The 14,489-nt window shown below is 37.0% G+C and overlaps 1 protein-coding gene across 6 annotated transcripts in view; it reads right to left on the bottom strand.

The window, feature by feature from the left end:
* The window catches only part of scn1laa (sodium channel, voltage-gated, type I-like, alpha), a 196,914-nt gene that overhangs the window by 95,753 nt on the left and 86,672 nt on the right, over positions 1 to 14,489 (bottom strand). For all 6 annotated transcript variants that reach the window (XM_043693899.1, XM_043693898.1, XM_043693903.1 and 3 more), the window contains 4 exons: positions 13,137 to 13,375; positions 12,090 to 12,263; positions 11,497 to 11,853; positions 10,632 to 11,108 (listed from right to left, as the gene is read on the bottom strand). In XM_043693899.1, the coding sequence (XP_043549834.1) occupies positions 10,632 to 11,108; positions 11,497 to 11,853; positions 12,090 to 12,263; positions 13,137 to 13,375 (1,247 nt within the window). The remainder of the gene's footprint in view (positions 1 to 10,631; positions 11,109 to 11,496; positions 11,854 to 12,089; positions 12,264 to 13,136; positions 13,376 to 14,489) is intronic.

Genomic DNA, 14,489 nt, shown 5'->3' with positions numbered 1-14,489 from the left:
CTTGGTGGTGGAGTCTGTTTGGAGGTGGTGGAAATGACGAAGGATGATACGATGTATCTGGAGGTTGGTGGGGTGGTAGGTGAGGACCAGTGGGATTCTGTCCTGGTGGTGATTGGAGGGGCGGGGTTCAAGGGCGGAGGAGCGGGAAGTGGAGGAGATGCAGTGGAGAGCATCGTCAACCACGTATAAGGGGAAATTACAGTCTTTGAAGAAGGAGGCCATCTGGGTTTTTCAGTATTGGAATTGGTCCTCCTGGGAGCAGATGCGGCGAAGGCGAAGGAATTGGGAATATGGAATGGTGTTTTTACAGGGGCAGGGTGGGAGGAGGTGTAATCTAGGTAGCTGTGGGAGTCAGTCGGTTTATAGTAAACGTCCGTGTCGAGTCAGTCATCCGAGATAGAAATGGAGAGGTCTAGGAGGGGGAGGGAGGAGTCTGAAATGGTCCAGGTAAATTTGAGGTAGGGGTGGAAGGTGTTAATGAAGTGGATGAACTGTTCAACCTCCACGAGAAAGTGGTAGAGGTGGGTATAAGTACAACATTTAAAAGACATTTGGACAGGTACATTGATAGGAAAGGTTAAGAGGGATATGGGTGAAATGCAGACAAATAGAACGAGTTCAGTTTAAGAATGGTTGGCATGAATCAATTTGGCTGAAGGGCCTGTTTCCTTGCCTCTATACCTCTATGACCCTATTTGAGTATCTCAAGTATTACACTGAACTCAAAATGTAAATATATGAATTATACTCAAGCTCAGTTGCCTATTAAAATATATTGTGATGCAAGGGAGATTATTCACAATAATTGGTACCAATAAGTTTCAGCCCATTTTTTAAATTATCAATCACTTTGAGTGACTGAGGTGGATCAGATGAGCTGACTTCTTCCACCAAACTTTAAATCAATTAGCAGAGAAACATCCAAATTAGTGTGCAGAACATTTTTGTAAAAATATTTTTTTTTTAGAAGCTTAACTTTCTGTTAGGACGAGTTAACATGATGTATGTTCAGATTAAACAGTAGATCAACAATTCAAAACTTGTCATAATTCTGGCCCATTTACAATAATTCTACCGAAACACTGATTCAGAAGGACTAACTATTTTGCATGTGATGAGAGTTGACATATTACCACATTCAGTCATATAGACAGACCACAAAAATTCATTGAACCACAATGTCTTTAGATTACCAGCATTGCATGCATCATTCCATCAAGTACTACTAATTATAGGTAATCTGAAGCTCCATGTGCCAAAAACATTGTAGTTTTATCTTTCTGCCCCATCAAATCAAATGTTTATGAGTCCTTTGTTTACTTATAATGCCTGTGTTAAAAGTGCAAAATATGCAGTTTAAGTTGGCACTAGCCAAATAGCACATTGGTATTCTACAAGTTACTTTTAATGGAATTTGGACTTGAGTATTGGTCAAATTAGTCAATTTAGAAATCCTCTGCCAGCTTTGCAGTTAGTTTTGTTCAGCTACCCAACTGTTTTCCTGCAGAATGGCTAAAATAGTAAGTTTTTTATTGCATAGCTTATGTCTTGCAGAGATGGTCAACACTATTTTCATTCATAATTATTTTTAAATGTCTAAATACAAATATAAAGCATCAAATGTGCTATGGGTTGTATACAGTGGGTGAGCTGAAACAACAGTTTATTGAAAAATGCCAAGAAGCTAATGCTGAACTTAAAGTCATCTGATGTTTAAAGCGCTGGACCATCAGAGGAAAAAAAACAAAAAAAATGTTATTTAGGTGGATAAAAGATAATTAATAACCTTTAGCAATAGTTTAACTTTTACAGCAATGAGCAGTATTAGTTTTCATGTACAACAAATTGGTCTTACAATTCTCTTCTCAATGAAAACTGGTCTGCTTCTGGCATAGAGCTGCAATAATAACCAGATAAGTTAGGCTAAGTAGGTGGCAGAAGGTAATGCACCTTTTGTGAACTTTATTGTTAGTTATTAGCAAAGATAATGAATAACACAAAACACACCTTTAAAGTTGCTACGTTCATAATGTACTTAACTAAACCATTAGATCAGATCCCTATGGATATAACGCAGAGTTTAAATCAGGGGCTTAAAAAGTGCCTCAAATCTGTGCTCCCCTCATTCTAAATTATTTGGATTTATTTTCCAATGAGCGCAGGAATAATTTATAAGCGCTATGTTTTATCGGAAAAGAGCTCAAATGAAATTCTTACCAAGTTATGCATATTGAATTATTTTGAAGTATGATCTGCTTTTCTGAAAATGTAAGAGTATATCATTGTTAGGTGTACAATGTATGATATATTGCACTACACTACTTTGGACATGAAACTGTGCTATTTGTGGTATGAAGACTGACAGAAGTTGATTCATTTAAAAAAATATTTTCCATGATAATATTCAAAAAACATAAGTACTTTCCATCTTCTCACATAGAATACCATGCAAGACTTCACATCATTTTGTAACTTATGTGGGAAATACATCCCTTCCTTTCTTAACGAAATCGAGGGCTGGATTTTCCCAGCCTTGTTGCGGTGGGTCAGTTCAGTAGAAGGGAGCCACATTTTTATGAAATTAAAATATGGAGGAGAATTTCCTGTTCCTGGCTCCACCGTTGGATCATGGAGTTACAGCTCTAAACCACAGGCAGTACCTCCCTCACCCCACCTCCAATTGCCTACAGCAGAGAAGCTATCTCTACTTCTGTTCTTGGAAAGTTTCCCAGAGATGAATAGAGAATTAGATCAGTTTGGCTGCCTACATTATTGAGCCATGCAGCCACAATATGATTAAGGATTGTCTTGTGGTGCAGAGGTAATGTTCCTATTCCTGGACTGGGAGACCTAAGTTCAAGTCTCACCTGCTCCAGAGGTGTGTAATGACATCTCTGAACAAGTTGATTAGAAAAAAATAGCTTCGGGGGATTTTCTGGCTATTAATGAGTTAAGTAGGTGGGAGGCTCTCTGGAACCAAGTTCCATGCCACAATGACAAAGCCAGGCACAGGAAATGCAGCATACATGTCGTGTATTAATCCTCGGCAGGGATGACCCCTCTATTATCTTCCATTCTGTTCAGTTTTTAATTTCATAGATTTCAGATACTGTGGACATTGATAATGGGTGTTTTGTCCATGTGACAGTCAACTAAAGAGGACTAATTCTGCTTTCAAACACGAGTTACCTTTTATTACGCAGAGAAAAAATGAGGTACGAAGGTAAACTGGCCAAAAATATAAAAGAGGATATTAAAAGCTTTTTTAGGTATGTGAAAGGCAAAAAAATGGTTAAGACTAAAATTGGGCACTTGAAAACAGAAACAGGGGAATAAATTACGGGGAACAAAGAAATGGCAGAAGAATTGAATTGTTACTTCAGATCTGTGTTCACTGGGGAAGACACAAGCAATCTCCCTGAGGTAACAGTGGCTGAAGGACCTGAACTGAAGGGAATTTATATTTGCCAGGAATTGGTGTTGGAGAGACTGTTAGGTCTGAAGGTTGATAAGTCCCTGGGGCCTAATGGTCTACATCCCAGGATACTGAAGGAGGTGGCTCGAGAAATCGTGGAAGCGTTGGTGATTATTTTCCAGAGGTCGATAGATTTAGGATCAGTTCCTGCGGATTGGAGGGTGGCTAATGTTGTACCACTTTTTAAGAAAGGTGGGAGAGAGAAAGCAGGAAATTATAGACCAGTTAATCTGACCTCAGTGGTGGGAAAGATGCTGGAGTCTATTATAAAGGATGAAATTACGACACATCTGGATAGTAGTAACAGAATAGGTCAGAGTCAACATGGATTTATGAAGAGGAAATCATGCTTGACTAATCTTCTGGAATTTTTTGAGGATGTAACTCTGAAGATGGACGAGGGAGATCCAGTAGATGTAGTGTACCTGGACTTTCAGAAAGCTTTTGATAAAGTCCCACATAGTGAGCAAAATTAGGGCGCATGGTATTGGGGGCAAAATACTGACTTGGATTGAAAGTTGGTTGGCTGATAGGAAACAAAGAGTAGTGATAAACGGCTCCATTTCGGAATGGCAGGCAGTGACCAGTGGGGTACCGCAGGGATCAGTGCTGGGACCGGCAGCTTTTTACAATATATGTTAATGATATAGAAGATGGTATTAATAATAACATTAGCAAATTTGCTGAGGATACTAAGCTGGGTGGCAGGGTGAAATGTGAGGAGGATGTTAGGAGATTACAGGGTGACCTGGACAGGTTAGGTGAGTGGTCAGATGCATGGCAGATGCAGTTTAATGTGGATAAATGTATGATTATCCACTTTGGTGGCAAGAACAGAAAGGAAGATTACTACCTAAATGGAATCAATTTAGGTAAAGGGGCAGTACAAAGAGATCTGGGTGTTCTTGTACACCAGTCAATGAAGGTAAGCATGCAGGTACAGCAGGTAGTGAAGAAGGCTAGTGAAGAGTGCAGTGTAGGTTCACGAGGTCAATTCCTGGAATGGTGGGACTACCTTACGCTGAAAGATTGGAGCGACTGGGCTTGTATACCTTTGAGTTTCGAAGACTGAGAGGGGATCTGATTGAGACATATAAGATTATTAAAGGATTGGACACTCTGGAGGCAGGAAACATGTTTCCGCTAATGGGTGAGTGCCGAACCAGAGGACATAGCTTAAAAATACGGGGTAGACCATTTAGGACAGAGATGAGGAGAAACCTCTTCACCCAGAGAGTGCTGGCTGTGCGGAATGCTCTGTCCCAGAGGGCAGTGGAGGCCCAGTCTCTGGATTCATTTAAGAAAGAGTTGGATAGAGCTCTCAAGGATAGTGGAATCAAGAGTTATGAGGATGAGGCAGGAACAGGATACTGATTAAGGATGATCAACCATGATCATATTGAATGGTGGTGCAGACTCGAAGGGCAGAATGACCTACTCCTGCACCTATTGTCTATTATCCATATTTCGGTTTATGATAAGTGAATGTTCGAAAATTGACAATCCCATAAATAGAGCATAATCTGTCTAAGTGCCTGATGTCTTTTCAGTGCCTGTTGTTTTCTTTGGTGCTTTGTGTCAATGTTTGTGTACATAAAATCAAATCTCACGTATTTTCACGGATTGCAATCCATTCATTTCAACTAGATACAATTTCTTTTTACTAGGTGAAACTGAGTACTGCAGATGCTGGAGATCAGAGTCAAGATTAGAGTGGTGCTGGAAAAGTACAGCAGGTCAGGCAGCATCCGAGGAGCAGGAAAATTGACGTTTCGGGCAGAAGCCCTTCATCACGAATGAGGGTCCCAGCCTCATTTCTGATGAAGGGCTCCTGCCTGAAACATCAATTTTCCTGCTCCTCGGATGCTGCCTGGCCTGCTGTGCTTTTCCAGCACCACTCTAATCTTGACAATTGTTTTTTAAACTAGTGTAGTGTTAAGTAAATACTTCTCATAACAATGTAAGATATATACACACATGTCTGAGTGTTTTTGACAATTTAAGCTAGCACTTTTCAAGAACGTTTCACTTTGTCACATTTAAGTTACTGCTCAAGTAATGACTTAAATCTACTTTGAAGTCTAGGTGAATTCCGCAATTATTAGAAAAGCAAATACCACAAAGAGAACTACGAGTTAATGTGACACTAAACTTACAAAATGTTTCTAAAATGTATTCAGACAAGTTGATTCAAATTAAATTCAAAACAAAGCATAAGTCCAGCACATTGAACTGACATTTATTGTGAATAGCCTATAATTTCTGCATAATTTCTAAAAGCAATCTCATATTGAAACTTCAATTTGGTTTTGAAAGCATAAGTTTGGAAGCCTTTTTTTCATGCTTTGTGTGTTTTCTTAAATCAAACAATATGATGAAAATTCATTAGATCTTTCTACCAAGAGTTTATGATTGGGTAATTACTGATATTGTTTTATAAATAGGTACACATTTCTAATTTAAACAACCACCTGTCATGGAATACACTCCCTTTGATGATGAACACCATATTATTTGACTTGACTGTTTTCATGTTTCCTTTATTCTTGCATCATTTTGGCCTTCCCCAAAAACACTGCAGTCTCAATTACTGCTTTTATTTCTATTCTGATTTTGTTATCAGATTCTGTTTCTGTCTGTACTTGATGCTGAAATCTCTCACCTTGCACTACCATTATCGGATGCAGTGTTTATCTTCTAAATGTCTCCCAGTTGAAATAAAAACCAGATTTAGAAAATTACATTAAACATGTTAAATGTGGAGCAAAAAGTATAAAGATTGTTGAGAAATTTCTTGAGGAAAAAGGTTTTTTTTTCACAAGGCCAGAAGATGCAGCAGTCTGCTCAAATCAAAGGTAGTATTGTTGTGATATATTGCTCAGATATTCTAATTTGGGGAGAGTAGGTTTAGGGTTACTTAATTAGTAACACAGTGATTGCGAGTACAATTTCCCCCATGGTGTTTTATTAATTGAATTCAATAAGTCTGGTAATCTGTGAGCTGACACGAGAGAATTAGTCGTATAAAAACCTTTGGATTGCCATTATAATAAACTGATTCACTAATGTTTGTGTGGGTATGATCCCTGCCACCTCCATGTTACTGTGGATGACTTCACTCCTCAGAATCAGCTCTATCAGTTTTGAACACATCCACCAAAAAGTTTAAAAAATCTCAATTGTCATGAGGGATTGGATATAACATAATTTGTAAGTATTACAACCAGGATTAAATTGAATAATTACAATAAATAATTATAAGATCTAACAAAATATTCAATATTTTATTAATAGTATCAGATTATTATTGCTTCCAGACTGGTCATTCTTGTTCAATATATTCAAGTATCCACAAGTTCTCAAGCACATATATTTTGACAAAATTCTTTTATGCACAAAATCAACATTTCTATTTAGTACACACGTTCTGAAATCTCACAAGAATCTATGTAGAGTTACACATCAGAAAAGGCATTTTGCACCAACGATTCAAAGATTTTTCTTCTTGCCAACACGTGACCAATGGTTTAGGCATGTAGGGTGTGCAGAGGAGAAGAGTTATCGCTTAACAAAATATGTATGGAAAATGATGGTGGTAATAGTAATTTATTTTGTCAGATGAGAGGCTGTTTGTAGCAGCTTATAATATCATTTTACACATCCTTCCTAGTTTTCCATGAACAAAGTAAAACTTTACCTGATGTCTGGCTTATTCAATAACATGTTCTGGAGATGCTTATGGATAACCAGTTTCACTGAATTATTCAGCAGGATCACCAATGACATTTTGTAGAAAATCAATTTGGTAATTTTCTTAAACCAGTTGAAACAGTATTTTGTCAGCATTGCAACATTCTGTTATATTAATTCATTTTTTCATTTCTCTGGTTTTGAACAGTATTAAATGACTAATCCAACAGTTCTGACAAAATATAACTAACAGCTCACATTATCTTGAAACTTGTTAAATAGGCTGATTGGCACTTTTAAAATGCATTCATAATAGTATTCTACTCTAATGGTTCACCACACCATGCATCTATTGAAAGATAAGACCGATCTACAATTGTGCTTCATGTAGGACAGGGTAAAATATTGTGCATTTCACAAATGCTGGTAGTTTAAAACATGACACAAAGCTTTTAAATATTTAAGAATACATTCAAAATACCATCAGAAAGCAAATAAATTGGTCAGTATATGCAGGTTAAACATTTGGTACATTAAAAAAATACACCACTGAACTGATTCTTATTACAAAACCTGAGTTTGGAAACTTATTGTAAAGTTTGGTTGAAAGTACAGGTTGCTGAGATATTTGAAAGTGGAAAGGGATTTAAGAGAGGCAAGAGGGGTATTGAAAAGAGAATCTCAGGGCTCATATAGCTGACGTCTATTACCTTAAAGCACAGAAGAGGACAAATTAAACACACAGGCCTTAGAGGAAGAATGGAAAGTGCAAAATAATATGAACAATTTTGAGGTGTTATACCAAAAAGGAATTTGGAAGAGAGGATCAATTTTTTAAAATGAATATATTTGAGAACACATTGCTTGCTGAGATCAGAATGACAATAAAAAAAGCTAGATTTAGTCTGGGAAAGGTAGATGCTATATGGTAGGCTGTAGAATCTCAACCAGAGGATGAAGATGAAATGGGTAAGATTCTACGACAGTGGAGCGGAGTCAGAAAACCAGTATGAGATCATAAACAAATGGAAGCAGGTGGCCTCGGTGATTAGCATAGCACAGGTTAGAAGCTCAACCTAGGATTACCAAGTTACTTATGGAAACTGACTTAACATTTAAATAGTTGTTGACTGGAGCACGCGAAAAGGAGACTTGACAGGGGTATAGGGATGCAGGAAGGATAGACGTTACAGTATACATGCTGGATATGTAGATGTGATACAATGAGAGGAGTATAATGAAAGGCAGTTGGGGCAGTGCAATGGAGTAGTTGAGCCATACTGAAGCCTATAAGGGGGCAAAGAACAGCAAGGACAGATAACAGCTCTGATCTTCCTGTTGTAGGAAGGATATTATTTAACTGGAGAAAGTTGAGAAGACATTTGCCAGGATGGAGGGCTTCAGTTGTAAGGAGAAGCTAGGGTTTTTTTCACTGGAGCATCGGAGGTTGAGGGGTTACCCTAAATTGGTTTATAAAATAATAAGAGTACAGACAAGCTGATTAGCAGGTAAGTTTTTCTTTCCCCCAGAGTATGAATTTCAAGAGTCAGGTGTATATTTTTAAGGTGAGAGGAAAAAGATTTAAAAAGGCATGGGGAGAGTTTTTATTTTACACAGTTCATGTGTGGAAGTGATGTATGTAGGTACAATTACAATGTTTAAAAGATATTTAGATAAACACATGAATAAGAAATGGTTAGAGAGATATGGGTATGTGCAGCCAGGTGGGACTAGTTTAGTCAGCATGAACTGTTTGGATCAAAGTGTCTGTTTCCATGCCATATGACTCTATGACTATAATAGGATGTATTGATTATCGTCAAGATTGTAATTGCCAATTTTTGCCCAGCAGCCTCATTGTTATGATTTACACTAAACTGAAAGGACTGAAGACAACAATGCACCTGAGGATCTCAGGATGAAAAAGAAAACTTTGGAGTTGTAACAGATAGTGGTAGAGTGAAAAATGTACTTTTTGAGGAGGGAAGTAATTTTTAAAGTTGAGATAGCAGTGCCTATGGAAGATCAGCTCTTATAGTCAGCAGCCATTGCATCAAAGTGAAGTTCTGGATCAGTGGTACTGGAAGAGCACAGCAATTCAGGCAGCATCCAACGAGCAGCGAAATCGACGTTTCGGGCAAAAGCCCTTCATCAGGAATAAAGGCAGAGAGCCTGAAGCGTGGAGAGATAAGCTAGGGGAGGGTGGGGGTCGGGAGAGAGTAGCATAGAGTACAATGGGTGAGAGTTGCTGAGTGGCTAGAACTTGGATTAGGATGATTTGAGGAAGCCATAAATCCATCCCACTTAGACATCAACCTGATAATTGGTGGTGAGGGCAGAATTGGGAGAAACTATGGAATTTTACAGGTTTTGAGAAGGAGAGAAGGTATCAGGAACAAACAAATTCATGTAAAAACTGTTTTTTAATGGAATCTTTTTTATTAGTATTAGGTAAATCAATGTCAAGCTAAAAATAGCATTGAACAGTTTTATTAAAGTATTCATCTCTGCAATAATGCTATTCTTTTTTGATTTGGAGTATCGTAAAGAACTAATAAAAACAGAAAGATGATAATACACAGTCATGTCATTTTCAATTTATTGTAATTATATATTGTTGTGCAACAGTATTAGAAATATAAAGCATTAAAAATATTCTTTTCTATTACATTGTTGGTAATTCTTTAAGATAAATGGATTAAAACATATTTGGAAACATGCAACTATATTTCTAAAAAATCATACAACCTTTATATAACTGGTCATCAGTTTTAAGATAAATTGTGATGTTTAAATACACTATCTTGTAATTTATAAATTTTTGGCTGGTTAAACACTGTTAGTCTCTTTAAAGAAAAAGATGCTTGCCATAGAGAGAGTGCTACAAAGACATACCAAACAACTTCTGAGAGATAAGATTTGTCCTTTGAGGACAAATTAAATCTTGAGAGTTTAAACCAATGACAGATAACCTCATTCAAACATACACATTTTTACAGGGGGTAACAGAATAGATGTACGATGTGCCCATTGGTTGGTGGGTTTGAACCAGGGACACTATCTTAGAATAAGAGATAATCATTCAGAATTGAGATGAGGAAGAAGTCTTTTCATTCAGAGAGAGATGAATCTTCAGAATTTTCTCCCCCTGAGGCTCAGCTGTTAAGTACATTCAAGATTAAGTTTGATTGCCTAACACATTTTTTAAAAAAAATCACATAATACAGGGATGGTGCAGAAAAATGGTGTCAAAGTAGGAGTAGATTTCACTAATTAATGGAGCTGGCTCAAAAGGTCCAAATGTTGTACTGCTTCCATTTCTTACATGTGTTATCTACAGGCATTCATTAAAACTGCTGAAAATATTGAACCATAACAGTCTTACCTTAACATGAAAGATTATGACACATAACTATAATGCACCTTGATTTATTATACACACAAGAAAAAGAAAATATCTTCTTACCTCTTTGCTACCTTCTAGGTCTGATTCACTAGTGAAGTCTTCTGTGTTTAGGTTTTCAAAGTCTGACTCCCCCACAGCTATTGGAACAGTAACAGTGAGGCTTGGATTGTGAATAAAGGACATATAGTCATTTTCGTCAGTATTGTATTTCCCCATACTACTGCCAATTCCACAGGTGGTGCAATTTCCATCCTTATGATAGTCAATGTCTTTAGTGATTTCAACAGCTGCATGATCTGAGATATAAATGTCTTTCTTGCTATGCAAATCATCAAGAGGTTTGATGTCTTCTGTGACTTTCCTCCTGATAAAAACTCTATGAATTAATTCTCGCGTATTTCTTTTAACATAATCAATGCCTTTCTGTATCCTCCCCACAGCAATCTGTAGGTTATTCATTTCACTGTCGTCATCTGTAGCAGCAAGGTTGTCAGCACTGAATGAGCTCAGTAGCAAAGCCAAAAATAAATTCAATACCTGGAGTTCAAAAAGTATAAACATATCAATATTCTAATTGATACTATAAATTATACATAAAATAGGAAACATAAAACCTTCTCTGTTTTTACTTCAAGATTTCGCAATATTTTTGTATTTTACATTATTCAAGTATTTCACTGAACATGCAATGTTTACCTATGAACATAAAAACATATATACCAGGAACTGACTTCTCCTAAGACAATATTATATGGCCAAACTTAAGCAATGATTTTTAAACTATTTCCAAAAAAATTTCAAATAACGTGCTAAAATTAAATTTATACAAGTACTATTATCAATATTTAACTTTTAATATTAGTCATTTTTATTTTTGTTTTAACTATTCTAACTGTACGAGGTTCAAAAATGTTTTGTTACCTACCACCAGATTACCAATTACCATGACCATCATGAAGACAATGAGGCACAGAGATTGCCCAGAAACTTCCATGCAGTCCCACATTGTCTCAATCCATTCTCCACACAACACACGGAACACAATTAGAAAGGAATGAAAGAAGTCGCTCATGTGCCAGCGAGGCAGTATACAGTCCTTGTCAATTTTACACACACATTCCTTGTAGTTTTTACCGAAGAGTTGCATGCCCACCACAGCAAAGATGAAGACAATGATGGCCAACACCAAAGTCAAGTTGCCCAAAGCACCTACTGAGTTGCCAATAATTTTAATCAGCATGTTCAGGGTTGGCCATGACTTTGCCAATTTAAAAACTCTGAGCTGAAAAACAATAGTTCATTCCAAAGATTATTCATTCGCATAATATTTCTTTCTTCAATAGCTTTACCAGTTACCTTCTGAAGTGCTCACATGTAACTTTTGTTGCATAAAATCAATTAAAATAGAAAATTTAATTTTTCAAAAGTGAACATAAAGGGATTTACAATGAACTGTCACGTTGTAGTATTAGAATACAGTCAGTAAAAAATAGTTTAATACGAAAAATGTACAATTACCAATCGGAAAGATCGCAGCACAGATAGTCCTTCCACATTAGCGAGACCAAGTTCCATTAGACTGAGACTCACAATGATGCCATCAAAAATATTCCACCCTTCTTGGAAGTAGTAATAAGGATCCAGTGCTATGATTTTGAAAATCATTTCACCAGTAAAAATACCAGTAAATACCTGGGTGAACAGAAGGGGATTATTATTGTTGTTTTTTTCACATTTCACTGAAAATTGCATACAGTGAAATTTCTGACCCAACCTCTCATATGATCAGTCAAATATAATAAAATGATGGAGAAATTGAAATCTTTTGAGGATCAGAATGTTCTTACAAACAGCAGTATTCATATTTATCTCTTGAACTTTGCAGTCAGTTTCTACTAATTTTAATGGAAAAATAGCACAATGGCAATCAATCAGATGTTTAATCTTCTACTTTTTCACATTTACTTATATTCTATTTGTAAACCTGGATTTTACTATAATGTGTTTTTAATGGTAAGTATCAGTTAAAATAAATGCACCTGCTAAAAAAATTGATTTTTTTCAGTTTGAGCTGAAAATTCCAATACAATCTGAGTAACAGTCATTATTTGTACACTCATCACCAAAAAGTGATTTGCTTAGCTTTAATTTTGAATCCTTTTATTGCAACCATCTACATTTTCACAGCATTGTATTCTCCTGTATAATGATTCTCCTGTATATTGGTGAAAGTTTAATTTTTAGTCTGCATTAAATGCTCACTTTAATGAACTGCAATGTAGATGTTGGTAAACTGTAATATTTTTAATTGTTGACATTCAAATGGAATAAATAAATCTATCAAATTGTTACTGTAGTGTTCTACAATAGCTTAACAGAAAATATTCAAAAACCACATTGAAAATTATCATTTCAACATCAATAATTTAATTACTGTGTTAAAAATGTTCCCCTTGTTTGGCAAGCCACACTGAATTAATTGGTTAAAAATAAATAAATATTGGCCTTAACAAACTAACGCCCACCTAAGAAGTGTGGAAGACTTTCTTGTAGGCAAATACATACCAAATTCCCATATGTGAGTACATCCTCAAAGCGCTTTGTCATTGGATAATGCTCCATTGCCATAAAAGCAGTGTTCAGCACAATGCAGATAGTAATAGCGAGATCCACAAATGGGTCCATTACAATTAAATGAACAATTTCCTTTATTTTTAGCCAGTTTGGATGGCAATCCCAGATCAAGAAAGTGTTTGCAAATTTATACCAGCATGGAGGACACTTCTGTCGAGATTCTTCAAGTTCTGCAAAATGCAAACAAAATAATGTTATTAAAAACTGCTAAAATAAACAAATAATGTTATAATAAATTTGAAAGCTGTAACAGTAAATAATCACAAAATCAGATTGTGTAGTGCTCACATTTGCAATACTGCAGGTGCATTTTAAAGTCCAGTATAACCTTGGATAACGCTGCCTACGTACAGTTCTGGTTTCGGCCATGCTTCATGTTATTATAGACAGATAGTCCATGTTGGTTCAGAGAAAGTATATCAGCTGTATGCAAAGTTGACAGATCTGCAACACTGATTTAACAACAGAACATTTGAACTAAACATTCCAACATTCACTTCTTCCTGTCATGGGGGCTGTAGTTAATACTTTCTTAGCCTGCAGCACAAGGCAGGTAGAGATGGGGCGGCACAGAAAAAGGCAAGTTACATCTGGAGGGAAGGAGTAAGGGGAAAAGGATTCACAGCAGGAGGCCTTCTCTGTCAAAGTGAAATGTTCTGGGAGCATTTCTCTTTCCTCCAAACAAGCAAGATGCAGTGCACACATTGACTTGTTTTAATGAAGGAGCTTCTCATCGAAATCCACCACATCCTGCAGGAAAGCCTACAATCTCAAAGCAAGCTAAGGATAGCACTGCCAATAGCTGATGACGGTGTCTGTAGTTGCAAATTTCTTTGCATCGCCATACTTAAGCAGATGACATCAGCAAGACCTGCCTGTTCACCATCCACTGATTGATAGAGTAGGGACTGACGTTTCTCTTCTGCCAAGAGATGAGAGCTCATCAACTTCTCTTTTTAAAAATGCTCATGGAAAGTGCCATCCCTGAATATGTCCTGCCCCATTGACAGGTCAGGTTAACCAGAGTCTAGGTTACAGTGGTGCTGGAAAAGCACAGCAGATCAGGTAGCATCCAAGGAGCAGGAAAATTTATGTTTTGGGCAAAAGCCCGTCATCAGGAATACTGCAGAGTGGAGAGATAAATGAGAGGGCAGTGGGGGTGTGGAGAAAGTAGCATAGAGTACAATAGGTGAATGGGGGTGGGGATGGAGGTGATAGGCCAGAGAGGAGGGTGGAGTGGATAGGTGGGAAGGAAGATAGGCAGGTAGGACAGGTCATGGGACA

Source organism: Chiloscyllium plagiosum, chromosome 7, assembly GCF_004010195.1.
Source record: "Chiloscyllium plagiosum isolate BGI_BamShark_2017 chromosome 7, ASM401019v2, whole genome shotgun sequence".
Lineage (NCBI taxonomy): Eukaryota > Metazoa > Chordata > Chondrichthyes > Orectolobiformes > Hemiscylliidae > Chiloscyllium > Chiloscyllium plagiosum.
Note: the sequence above shows the minus strand (reverse complement) of the source record. Positions and strands in the feature narration are given on the sequence as shown.